At 40.2% G+C, this 13,204-nt stretch overlaps 1 protein-coding gene across 1 annotated transcript in view; it reads left to right on the forward strand.

Moving 5' to 3' along the window:
• ADGRF5 (adhesion G protein-coupled receptor F5) overlaps positions 1 to 13,204 on the forward strand; it is an 83,737-nt gene that overhangs the window by 29,639 nt on the left and 40,894 nt on the right. The window contains 1 exon segment of the mRNA XM_020993882.2: positions 2,820 to 2,886. Coding sequence (XP_020849541.1) covers positions 2,820 to 2,886 — 67 coding nt within the window.

Consider the following 13,204-nt stretch of genomic DNA (forward strand, 5'->3'; position numbering starts at 1 on the left):
CATTCATCCATACTTCTTTCACAAAGGCATTTAATTGCCTACTGTGTACCTAGGTGTATCAGATTCAAGAAAGAAAGAACAAAGAGATGCTAAAAGAAAGAAAATACATTTTCCACCCTGTACCTGAAATTATTTTAATGCAGAGGGCTTCTTGTGTGTGTGTGTGTGTGTGTGTGTGTGTGTGTGTGTGTGTGTGTGTGAGATGTATTCCTTTGGCAGTCTGCTATAGAAGGCTAAAGACTCTTCCCACAATAATGCTAATGAAAAATAATTATGTTTCCCTCTCCTCTCATCTCTTCACATGTGTATTGAGAACAATCTTAAAATGGAAATGCCCTAGGAAGGAGGTAACCTAAAAATCACATTGAGGAGTAATTGACAGATATCAGGTTCTTTCTTTTACTGGGAAGAGAATGCTAGGTAGATTTATGCCCTTGGAGAAAGGGAAGGGAAAAGGATTTAAAGGAGGGGAAAGGACTAGATGAATGACCAAAGCAAAAATTCATGCAGTTTTACAATTTGTCTCAGTACCAGACCCGAACAAAATGAAACAAATAGAAAACAATTCTAGGCAATTTGTAAATGAGAAATGCTGTGGGGTGAATATATACTGAATATATAAGGGGTTCAGAATAAAGGAAAAAGAAGATTTTATTTCTTAAAAAAGTGGATTTTATATTTGATCCTGGAGGTAATAGGGAATTAACTGGAGTTTATTAAGTAGGTAATTGGAGTTTATTGAGTAGGCCAGAGTGACATGTCACATGCACAGATCTGCATTTTAGGAAAATCATTTTGACACCTGATTGATTGATGGCGGGAGCATGGTTTGGAATGGGGAAAGACTTGAGGCAGGAACACCTACCAGCAGAAGTCCAGATGAGAGGTATTGAGAGCTTGTACCGTGGTAGAGGCTGATACCTGATGAGAGCTTGTATCAGACTGAGTCTCATAGAGAAAATGGTATTTAAAAGATTAATTCAATAGCAGAGTTCAGGGCGAAATCTACCAGTAAAAGACTAGAACCAGGGAGAAAAATTAGGATTTGAAGTTACTTAAATGTGAAATGAAAGGGATAAGGACTAGTTTCTAGTACCTATAGCTATGCTGTTTACATGGCAGGCTTTCAATAAATATTTACTGATTAAGCATTAGTGTGGTAGCAGTAAGGCCAGAGACATAAAGGGCATCATCAGAGAGACATTCTGAAGGATGGATCAAGAGAGCTTGGTGGTTTATTGACTATAGAGGTTGAAAGAAGAAAAGAATCTCTCCAAGGTTTCAAGCCTGGAGAACTGGGGGAAATGACTGTATCACTGATAGAAAAGGCAGAGTTGGAAAGAATACTTTGAAGAAGAAAAGTTAAAGATCTACAATTTGATTTTAGGTTGAATTAACAAATGGCACTCAGATGGAGATATAGCTAGCAATTATATAGTGTTTTGAGGTTTTGCAAAGTGCTTTTTAAGTATTATCTCATTTTGTCCTTAGAACCACCCTGGAAGGTAAATGCTATTATAATCTCCTTTTTTACAGATGAGGAAATTTGAGGTGAACAAGAGGTTAAAGGACTTTCCTAGGGTCATGCAGCTAGTGTCTGGGTCTGCATTTGAACCCAAGTCCTTCTGTCTCTCTTTTCAGTGCTCTAACCACTGAGTTATCTAGCTAGCCTAAAGATATATGGAGAAATAAGGAAGAGTAAAATGAGCAGAACCAAGAGAATAATGTATTCAGTAACAGCAATTTTGTTTTAAGAATGATTTTGAGTGAATAAGTCATTTTGACTATTATAAATACCTAAATTAACAATAAAGGACATATGAAGAAAGACACCATTTGCATCCAGAGAAAGAAATGATAAATAGATGTACAGAATAATTTTACATATATACATATGTATGTATATATGTGTGTATATATGTAGGCATGTATATATATTTGTGTCTAATGGTGCCATCCCTACAGCAGGAAGGGAGGAGGTAAAAAAAAGAAAAAAAGAAGTCTACATGATAACTTTGTTGTATATTTAAAAGGAATAGTGAGTTACACAGTAGATTTGCGGTTTCATGAGCAATCATCTTTTTTATTACACTATGTTAAGGAAATGCTTGCTTTATTCCATAAAAATTAAATTAAATTAAAAAAAAAAAAGATATACAGAGGAAGGGAACTAGAATTCAGGAAAGAGGTAAAGAATGACTAGAGATGTAGGTTTGAGAGTCATCTATACAGAGATTATAATTGAAGTCTTAGAGTGGATTAGCTTTCTGGACAAGTGAAAGAGAAGAAAGAAGAGTTTGTGATGATTGAGTCTTCAGGGACTACATTCATGGGGAAGGAAAAGAGTAACAGAAAGGACAATCAGAGAAACAGGCGATTACAAAGAGGATAGCTTTATAGAAGCTAAAGGACAATGAATGAATGAATGAATGAATGAATGAATGAAAAAGTTGGCCTCAGACACTAGGTATGTGATCCTGGGCAAGTCACTTAACTGTGTTTGCCTCAGTCTCCTGATTTGTAAAATGAGCTACAGAAGGAAATGGCAAGCCAGTCCAGTATCTCTGCCAAGAAAACCCCAAATGGGGTCACTGAGAGTTGGACTGAAATGACTTAACAACAACGAGCTAAAATTATTTTGTAATTTCAACTCACATTTATCTACCGGTCCTTCAATAAGCATTTAGTAAATGTGTCCAAGTGCCAGACATGCTGGGATACAGAAAGAAGGTGCTCTGGCGCTTGAATAAGCAGTGGGAATCCACCTGGAGGAAGAAATTTCCGACTGGTTCTTTATTAATTTGCCATTCTTCTTTCAGATCCACCAAGGCCATGGACTAGAAGGAGAGAACTATAAGGAAGAGTCACTAAGACACAAACGAGCTGGTAAGTGGGCTCTTTTGCAAAGATACACCTCCCCATAATTCTGATAAAACATATGGAATTTGTGAATATTTGTTGACCAACTATGATAATACATGGAGAAGAGGCATGATAGTAGGTAGAATGCTAAACTTGGAGGCCAGAACAACTAGCATTAGCCAAGGTTTACAAAGCACTTGATAAACATTATCTCATCTAATCCTCACATCAACTCTGGGAAGTCGGTGCTAATATTATCCCCATTTTACAGGTTAGGAAATTGAGGCAAACAGAGGTTAAGTGACTTGACTGGCTATTAAATTTTGGAGGCTGGATGTGAACTCAAATCTTTCTGACTCCAGGTCCTGCTCATTAATCTACTATCCTACTTAGCTGCCTAAGGGTTCAAGTTTTCCCTCTGATATTTATGTTAACTGTGTGATGCTGGTGAAGTCACTTAACTTCTATAATACTTACTAATTCATAAAAGATTAGTATAAACATTGGTATAAATGTAGTTCCCATATCAGGAGATTCCCAAGCTCACAGGATCACAGTGTCTTTGAAATACATGATGTATAATGCTACATCCCATATATAAGCTATAGATTTGATGCCTTGGGGAGTTCTTTGAACCTTCTCAAGAAGTATGACATTCCAAAACTTTCAACTGGGACATATCACGAGGTGAAGGTGTGTGGGGGGGGAAGAATGAGAAGGGGAAAGCTACTGGGGAGAGATAGTATACCTTGGGAGCAGCCCCAGATTTCTATTCTTATGCAAGTGCTATCACCAAGGGATCGTATTATGCCTATTACGGGTCAAGCTGTCAAGGACCTTGGAAGTCACCTGGGAATAATATTGCCTGTGGTATCTGCCAATGGGCAGTAGGTGGTACAGTGGATAGAGTGTTGGGTCTGGAGTCAGAAAGACTCATCTTCCTAAGTTCAAATCTGGCCTCAGACACTTACTGGCTGTGTGACCCTAGGCGAGTCATTTAACCCTGTTTGCCTCAGCTTCCTCATCTGTAAAAGTGAGTTGGAGAAGGAAATAACAACCCACCCTAGTATCTTTGCCAAGAAAACCCCAAAATGGGGTCTCAAAGAGTCGGACCTGACTACGTTGACTAAAGAACAAAAAAATCTGCCAAAGCCCAAAAAGTTTACCATTTTATATGAGAATCATAGAGGCAGCAAGCATACAAGATGAGATGTGAACTCTGGTTCTATAACTCCTAATTCAGCACTCTTTCTGTAGCGACTAGAGAGCAGAGGTGGGCCATGTTCTTCCAACATGGATGGAGAAGCTTGGACTAGTGTGCCACTACCATTGTCAAGGATGGGGTAGGTAGGCCAAGGAAGACAAGCCCCTAGTAAAACGTCCTCTGTGATTGATACTTTTTTTTTCACCATGAAACAAAGTCTCAGTTGCCTCGCCCTAGTTACAGCTCTGCCTTTCAGGTCAGTCTCACTCTCTATCTCACCACATATTCTACATTGAGTAGGATATTCTCCCAGGCTTGTTATACCCAATACTATTTCAGGCCCAGTGACCTAAAAGAGCCAGTCGAGCTGTCAAAAGTAGACAATAGGCAATTCTCTGTTATATCAGTTAACCTTGAAGTAATGAAGGACAGACAGTAGTCACAGACCCTAGAGGCTGGGAATGAGTTCACGGAGTTCCAGGGAACAGCTGAAGCTATGATAACTGTTGTTCGTGAGTCATTTCAGTCATGTCTGACTCTTTGTGACCTCATTTGGGGTTTTCTTGGCAAGGGTACTGGAATGGTTTGTCATTTCCTTCTCCAGCTCATTTTACAGATAAGGAACGGAGGCAAACAGGGTTAAGTGACTTGCCCAGAGTCACACAGCTAGTAAGTGTCTGAGGTCAGATTTGAACTTAGGAAGATGAGTCTTCCTGCTTTCAAGTCCAGTGTGCTATCCACTGTGCAACATAGCTGCCCCTGAAGCTATGGTAGAAATCTGTCTAAATGTTCCCATGTGCCTCAAATGCATTATGTTAGGCCACAATTGTTTCACATCCTTGTGAGCTCTCATGTTGTTCCCTCGTTGTCTTACCTCCCAATGGCATTCAAATCAAAACAACAAGTTTGTCATCCAGCCTTCTGCCTTTAAAAATAAAATTTCTTCTCCCCAACTCCATACCATGACCCGGGTATCCCATGACAGGAAAAGGATAAGAGAGGGGGCTAACCTGGTATTTTCAAACATCTTTGCTTTCCAAATCAAAATATTTGAAGATGAGTTCCTGCCTTCTTGGGCTCAGGATCCCTGCTTCCTCTGAAGCAGTTGGTGACCTTCCAGCTGTGAAAGTAATGTTTTCCTGAACTTCCTGTTGAGAGTATTTTTTTTCCTTTTTTTTCCCCCCCAACTGACACTGTCACTGAGAGAAGTTAGTTCTCCCCATGGAAAGGAAACAGCTCCTTAAGCTGAGGAGTTGATATCCCCAAAGTTTTCCTGGAATATTCTTATCAAAAACAGTAATTATAATGATAAATCAGTAAGAAAAAATATTATTTCCACTTACTATATACATATTCCTTTTTGTTCTTGGGCCTTGGGATGGACTCGATAGAAAATGGTAGTAACAGCTCTAAGAAGACAAATTAGCTTTGTCGGGCCTTAGAATTATCACCAGATCCCAGGGGTTAGAAGAAGGTCAGACATTTCCCCAAGGTATTTAACACATCAAAAGCAGTCAGACCTGGGACAAAGGTGGGACCTCAAAAAATAAATGGGAGAAAATTGTAGAGATATTCCACTTAGCAGGGTCCAGAAAAAGTTTTCTGGAGTTGATGTAAGGCACTGAACTTGATGTGTGCTGTTTACAGTTTTGCAAAGGGTTCTGATGTACCCGAAATCTGAGGCCAAATGTACAAATCCCTACTGAGCCACTTCTTAGGTGGCTCAGTAGGTTTTTCAATTGTAAAAAATAAGGCCTACTTACCCCATGCTTGAACTATGCCAATCAGTTAATCAATCAGTCAAGAATAATGTATTAAGTACCTACTATGTACCATGCCCTATGCTGTCATGGGGATACAAGAGCAAAAGTTTGGCCCTTTCTCTCAAGAAGCTTGCATCTATTGTATACATTTATATGTGTGTGTGTGTGTATATACACACATATATACATATATACACATATATTAAAATACAGAATATATACAAAACAGAAGCAGCTAGGTGATGCAGTGGATTGAGTGTGCGATCTAGAGTGAGGAAGACATGAGTCCAAATCCCATCACAGACTCTTATTAGCTGTGTGATCCTGGGCATGTCATTTAACCTCTGTTTACCTTAATCCACTGGAAAAGGAAGTGGAAGATTCACCAAGAAAACTTCACGGTCATTATTGGCGTGCCATGGTTCATGGGGTCACAAAGAATCGGACATGACTGAAGAAGCAGCAATACACAAAATAATTACAAGGTGGTTTGGGGAGGTTGGCTCTAATAGCTGGGGAAAAGGATTAAAAAATTATTTCAGAGAGTAGATGGTGCCAGAGCAAAATTATAAAGGAAACTAGGGATTTTAAGAGAAGAAGATGAGAAAAGAGAGGAAGGGGGTAAATCCTGGAGTCTGGGAGATCAGCCAGGAGGATAGTGTAATAATCCAGGGACAAGGTTAATAGAGTGGGGAATAAGGGAATAAGGCGGTGGCCGTGAGAGTGAAGAGGTGGATACAAGAGACATCTTGAAAAATAACGGACAGGATTCAGTGCCTGATCAGTTATGGGGCATGAAGAAAAGTAACAAGTTTCCAAGGTTTCAAGCCTGAGTGACTGAGAGAATCATGGTCTCCTTGACAGGTGATTCTAGATAGAGACCTAGGATAGAGTGCTGGGCTTGGTGTCAGGAAGACTTGGGTTCAGACTTAGCCTTTGTCATTTACTAGTTGTCTGACCTCAAGCAAGTCATTTCACCTCTCAGTTTCTTTACCTGTTAAATGTGAATAATGTTGCCTGTGGTATCTGCCTTACATGGTGGTTGTGGGGTCCCAAAGAGAGAAAGTATGTAAACATATAGGCAGAACTTAAAAAGCTATTTAAATGCTAGTTCTAACAATAGTTTATGTTTATATATGGCTTTAGGGCTTCTTTTTTTTTTTTTGGCTAGGCAACGGGGTTAAGTGACTTGCCTAAGGTCATACCACTAGTAAATATTATGTGTCTGAGACTAGATTTGAACTCAGGTCCTCCTGAATCCAGGCCCAGTGCTCTATCCACTGCACCACCTAGCTGCCCCTGGCTTTAGGGTTTCAAAGAATTTTATAAACATCTCATTAGGAAGGTGATAAACTCCAAATTTAGTCTCAAAATAAGGAGAATTTAATAGGGAAATATAGGAAGTTGAAGTTACTTATTGGTGGGGATGATCTGAATGGGTTCAGTACGTTTATAAAGATTCTCATCAAACTTTTCATTGTGTGTGTGTGTGTGTGTGTGTATACGCACGTTAGTGTTAGGGGAAGGCTCACGACTGTATTTGTAAAGGGAGCTCCTCTTTCCCAAAGGCAGATTGGGTGCTATTCAATCAATCAATGTTTATTAAGCACCTACTATGTTCTGGACATGTAGGGGCAGACTTGGAGCCAGGAAGGGTCTGAGTTTGAATCCAAACTCATATACTTACTAGCTGTGTGACCCTGGGCAAGTCAATTAATCCCCATCTGCCTCAGTTTCTCATCTGTAAAATGGGGGACACACTGAAGAAGGGAATGACCAGGCATTCCATTATCTTTGCCAAGAAAACCCATAGTCAAAAGTCCATGGGGTCACACACAGTCAGATATGACTGAACAGTTGAACAACAAATGTGCCAGGCACTGTGCTAAGCATTAGGAATACAAAGAGGCAAAAGACAACCCCTGTCCTCAAGGAGCTTACAATCAAATAGGAGAGACAACATACAAACAAATATACATAGCAAGCTATATACGTGATAAAGAGAAAATAATTAATGGAAGGAAAATACTACACTTAAGAGAGGTTAGGGAAAAGGCTTCCTGTAAAAGATGGGATTTTAGTTGGGCCTTAAAGGAAACCAGGGAAATCAGTAGGCAGAGCTGAAGAGGAAAAGAGTTCCAGGGATGGGGGACAGTCAGAATCTTAGAGGTAGGGTTCTTAATCTGGAGTCCATAGAACTTCTAGGGGATATGTTTCAGGGGTCTGTGAACTTGGATGGGAAAAAATACATCTTGATTTCAAAATCTTTGGTTTCCTTTGTAAGATTATACATTTTATTTTATGCATTTAAAAACATCATTCGAAGAAGAGGCCCAGAGCTTCACTAGACTGCCAATGGGATCTATGACACAAAAATGGTTTTAAAAAATCCCATTGCCTGGGGCACTGAGCAGGGAGTTGAATTGCCCAGGGTCACAGAGCTAGTATGTGTCTCAGGCAGCACTTAAAAACAGATCTTCCTGAATCTCAATCCCCTATTTCAAAGGTGGGGAACCTTGGCCTCTAGGCCACATGAGGTCTTCTAGGTTCTTGGGTGTGCCCCTTTGATTGAGTCCAAGTTTTACAGAACAAATCCTTTTATTAAAGGGATTTGTTCTGGGAAGTTTAGATTCAGCCAAAGGGCTGCACTTGAGGACCTAGAGGGCCGTATGTGGCCTTGAGGCTGCAGGTTCTCTACTCCTGCCCTTTTCTAAAGCTCATAATTATTTGGGTCATGCAATTTTGAATAATAACAACATCTTCTTTAGGTGGCACAGTAAATTGAGCATTGGACCTGGAGTTAGGAGGACCTCTGAGTTCAAGACCTGCCTCAGGCACTTAACCAGCTGAGTGTCACTGAGCAAATCACTTAACCTGTGTCTACTTCAGTTTCCTCACCTGTAAAATGGGAATAATGATAGCACCGACCTCTCAGAGTTGTTAGGATCAAAGGAGATAATATTTGTAAAGTGCTTTTGCAAATCATAAAGCTCTACATAAATGCTAGCTGTTAAGATAAACATAATTATTATAGTTATTATTTAAATAGTTATTATTCTATTAACTTATAGCTGTAATTATTATTATATAAAGGGGTGCCCAGCAAAAGAAATATGCATAGAGCAGAGAAAGCAGAATGGTACAATAGAAAGTACTTACTCTGAAGTCAGAGACCCTGGGTTTAAAACCACCCTCTGATACTTACTACCTAAGTGACTTTGACTTCCCTAAGCCTCAGCTTCCCCCTCTGTAAGATGAGGGGGTTGGGTCTGGGGTCCCTTCTAGCTCTCATCTAGCCCAGGGCTTCCCAAACATGTGCTAGGAAGAGTGACTGCTTAATGCCTAGTCAAACAAGGGCAAAGTTCATACCAGCCTGAAGTGGCCCATAACAAACTGCATTCCAAGTCCTTTCTGCAAACCTGGCAACCATGATTTACCAGCTCTGTCTGACCCCCTCTGAGAAGCGTGATCTGCTTGTGAGACTGCCAAGGGCATCATTGTGTTCTCATGGCTATAATCTTTGTTACAATAAAGCAAAGTGCTCACTGTTGTCCTGGGGGCTGTGGGCAGTGATGGGGGCTGGGAGGGAGGGCTGGTCAAAGACCTGGTGTTCTCTAGGCTTGTTTCTAGGCCTGCAGTCTATGTTTGAACAGGTCTACAATGTGGTCCATTAGTTCCTTTACTTTTCCAAAGGAGAGAACCTGAGTATCGACGGGAGAGACTGAGAGCTTTAATCCCCCCTGGTGGTCATAATAGTGACTCAAAAAAAAAATCACCCACCATGTCATTATCTCCTTTCATCCTCATAGATCCTGGGTTCAGATCCCATCTCAGATGCTTTCTACTTGTGGGATCCTGGACAAATACTTGGGCTTCAGCTTCCTCATTCTTAAAATGAGGAAGCTTGACCAAATGGCTTCTTCAGCTCTGTCCAGCTCTGGAAGGAACCTTAGAGATCATCTAACACTGTCCTCTTCCTCTCCCCATTTTACAAATGAGGAAACTGAAAACCAGAATAGTTAAATAACTCACCCAGGGTTATACAGGTAGTAAATCTCAGAGCCAGCGGCAGCTTGCTAACGCTGGAAAGAGCAATGTATTTGAAATCTGAGGACGTGGTTTGAATCTCAATTACACTATTTACTACCTATGAGACTTACTTTTTTTTTTAAACTTTTCTGGACTTTGGTTTCCTCATCTGTAAAATAAAGGGGTTAGACTGATGACCTCTAAGGATCCCAGGTCCTCCAATTCCAAATCTAGTATTCCTCCCTCAGGACATTCCCATATGAGATGTGAAAGGTAGGGAATATTATCCTAATTTTACAGATGAGAAAACTGGAGCTCAAAGATATTAGGTGAAATGTTCCAGAGATCTGTGACATTTATAAAGTTTGAGAGACATAATTTCTAGGTAATTTAATCATTTTATCATTTATTTAATCATTTTATTAATTTTCTGGGTAATTTACATAGAGAGATATAATTTCTGGGTAATTTAACCATGTTATTAATAAGGCTAGCATATTTATTAATAAATAAAATAATAAATAAAAAGAGATAAGTGGGACTCTAGAATACCAAAGACCTTTCATGGCAGTGGGCTCACAGTTTATATGATTGTGGTAGAGCAGGTTATTAGGGTGGCAATTAATTCTGATTAGTTAATAATTAATGAGAGAATGAATATTACAATGAGAGGTGGGCTATATTACAATGAAGGTCTTGAGGTACATGACTTGAATTACCCAAATCTTGGTCAAAGAGACTTATCAATCTCCATATCACCAGTCTGACAAATGGGAGAATCTAATTTCCCCAGACCTGTCTGACTAAACAAACTGAGCAGGAATCCACAGTCTTTGCCCAAGATTTCCCACACTGGTTCATTTTTGGATGGGGAACTAGAAAAGGGGGGAAACAGCCTTAGTCTTATTCAATAATTAGTAGTACAAGAGAGAAATACTCATTTCTCTCAGATCACATAGTTAGCTATTAATCACTGGAGTCAAAACAGTCCTATGAAGTTATATAGCCTAATTACCACACTCGATAGATGAGATGGGACTAATAGGCAAGACCTCACCTCACTCAGGGCTCCATGACTACTTTAGCATGGCACCTCCAGCTGTCACAGGTAACCCGATGTCTGAGGAGCTCCCTCAGTCAGACAGTTCCACTCTTCACACCTGAAGATGGGTCAGGTTCTTTGATCATGGAATGGGGTGGAACTGGACCCAGGATTTCATTGCCATGGAGAACTTCTACTGGGGAAAATCTCTTTACCAATACAGACTTGCAATTGCCCTGCAATTTATAGTCTTTGAGATTTGCTTGGGCACTGAGAGGTGAAGTTACCTGCCCAGGGTCACACAGCCAATATATGGTAGAGACAGCTGAGTACAGATTGAAGCACATTTTTCCACTTTATTTTTCTTGCCTCCTTCACTTTTTTTTTGCAACATGGCTAATATGGAAATACTGGAATATGGAAAATATGGAAATCATATTGCTTGCCTTCCCAACGAGTTGAGGAGGGGCTGGAGGGAGGAAAAATTTGGAACTAAATATTTTGAAAAACGAATGATTAGGAAAAAAAAGAGTGAGCCCCTTTGAAGAAAGCACTGTTTTTTACTTTGTATCCTCAGTACTTAGTATGGTACTAATGTAACAATTCTTAAGACATAGTAGGTGCTTTGCAAAGATTTGTTGACTTAGGAAAAAATATGGTAGAGATAGGGCTTGGACCCAGCTTTCCTGGCTCTGAGGTCGATTTTCTGTCCATTAACTAAAGCTATTTCTCTTCCTGTAATCATATCAGATCAGTGAAGAAACTTATAGGACTAGACTCCATCAAATTAGGAGATCTGCATTGAGAATTTCACTCCATTGAGAATGGTTTCCAGAAGGAACATGAAAACATTGCTGCTTGGATGGGTATTCACCTGCTTCGGGACCAAAGGGAGAAAAGAAAAGAAAGAATTAATGTTGATAAAGAATTATCTCCCTCCTTCTCTCCCACCCTCCTGAGTACTAGGACATTGTCTACTAGATGAAGTCAGCATGTTTATGTTTCATTGGGCTGTGGAGTGGAACGTTAATTTATGCCTACCTTTACTGGCTGTAACTGGAAACCATGGTTCTTGTCAGGACTGCTTGGAAAAATAGTTTTGTTTGCTTAATCCTTTATATCGGAGAAGCCAACATCACTTATTACAGTTTGGGGCCAACTTTCCAGAAATGTCCCTTCAAGATAAGTGGGGTACTGCAGAGATTTATGGGAAAGAAGAAGGGAAGTCATTGTTTGCTTATGCCTTCTGGGTCTAGTGATAGATCCACCCTCTCTGGCACTGATGGTACTTGGAATAGACCACATTCCAAATATGACATCAAAGTCAGAAAAAATCAGAGAACAGCAATACCTGAAAGGTTGCATGGTACAAGAGATGATCTCTGATTCTGGAGTCTGAGAACATGGGCTCAAAGCCCTTGTTTGTTCTCACATCTGGTGTTTTTTGTCTCTATGACCTTGGGTAAGTCATTCAACTGGGTTGGATCTTGTTTTCCTCACCTGCAAAATGAGGAGGTTTCACTAGTTAGCCTCTGAATCCCCTTCCAGCTCTGGGTCTATGGTCCCAAGTCTAGCCTATTGACTCTTGGGCAAGTCAATGAGCCTCAGTTTCCTCATCTGTAAAATGAGGGACTTGAATTCAGTGATTTCCAAGGTCTCTTCTAGTTCTCAGTCCTATGGTCCTTAGAACAATGGCTTGGCTACCTTCACTCAGTAAAGATGTCCTTGACCATAGAGCATTTATAAAAGCGTTAAGCGGGTAACATTTGCTGAATAACTATTGGTGTCTTTGCTTCATGGGGTCTAAAATTGATATATTAACGAGCAGGCACAGTCAGAGACCCAATCATTCCTAACTCAACTGAAAGTGTTCTTGCAAGAGCTAGCTAAGAACCAGGGATTGAAAAGTGAAAGGCAGTTCTCAAATGCTAATCAGCACTGGCTCCCAGAGAACCCTCCTGCCAATTTTTTTCAAAGACCAGAGTCAAATAAAGGCAGAGAATCAAGAGGAGACTCTCCCCTGTGGCATCAGTAGTAACGAGATTGAGCTGAGTGTGCAGCTAGATGACTCAGTGGGTAAAGCTCTGGACCTGGGGTCAGGAAGACCTGAATTCAAATTCTGCCTCAGACACTATTGGTTGTGTGGGCCTGGGCTAGTCACTTAACATCTGTTTGCCTCAGTTTCCTCATCTGTAAAATAGAGATAATAATAGCATCTACTTTCCAGGGTTGCTGTGAGATAATGCTTGTAAACGGCTTACTTAGCACAGTAAATAAATGTTAGCTATTATTATCACTAAGACT

This window comes from Phascolarctos cinereus, unplaced genomic scaffold (genome assembly GCF_003287225.1).
Source record: "Phascolarctos cinereus isolate Bilbo 61053 unplaced genomic scaffold, phaCin_HiC Scaffold_5;HRSCAF=322, whole genome shotgun sequence".
NCBI classification, from domain to species: Eukaryota; Metazoa; Chordata; class Mammalia; order Diprotodontia; family Phascolarctidae; genus Phascolarctos; species Phascolarctos cinereus.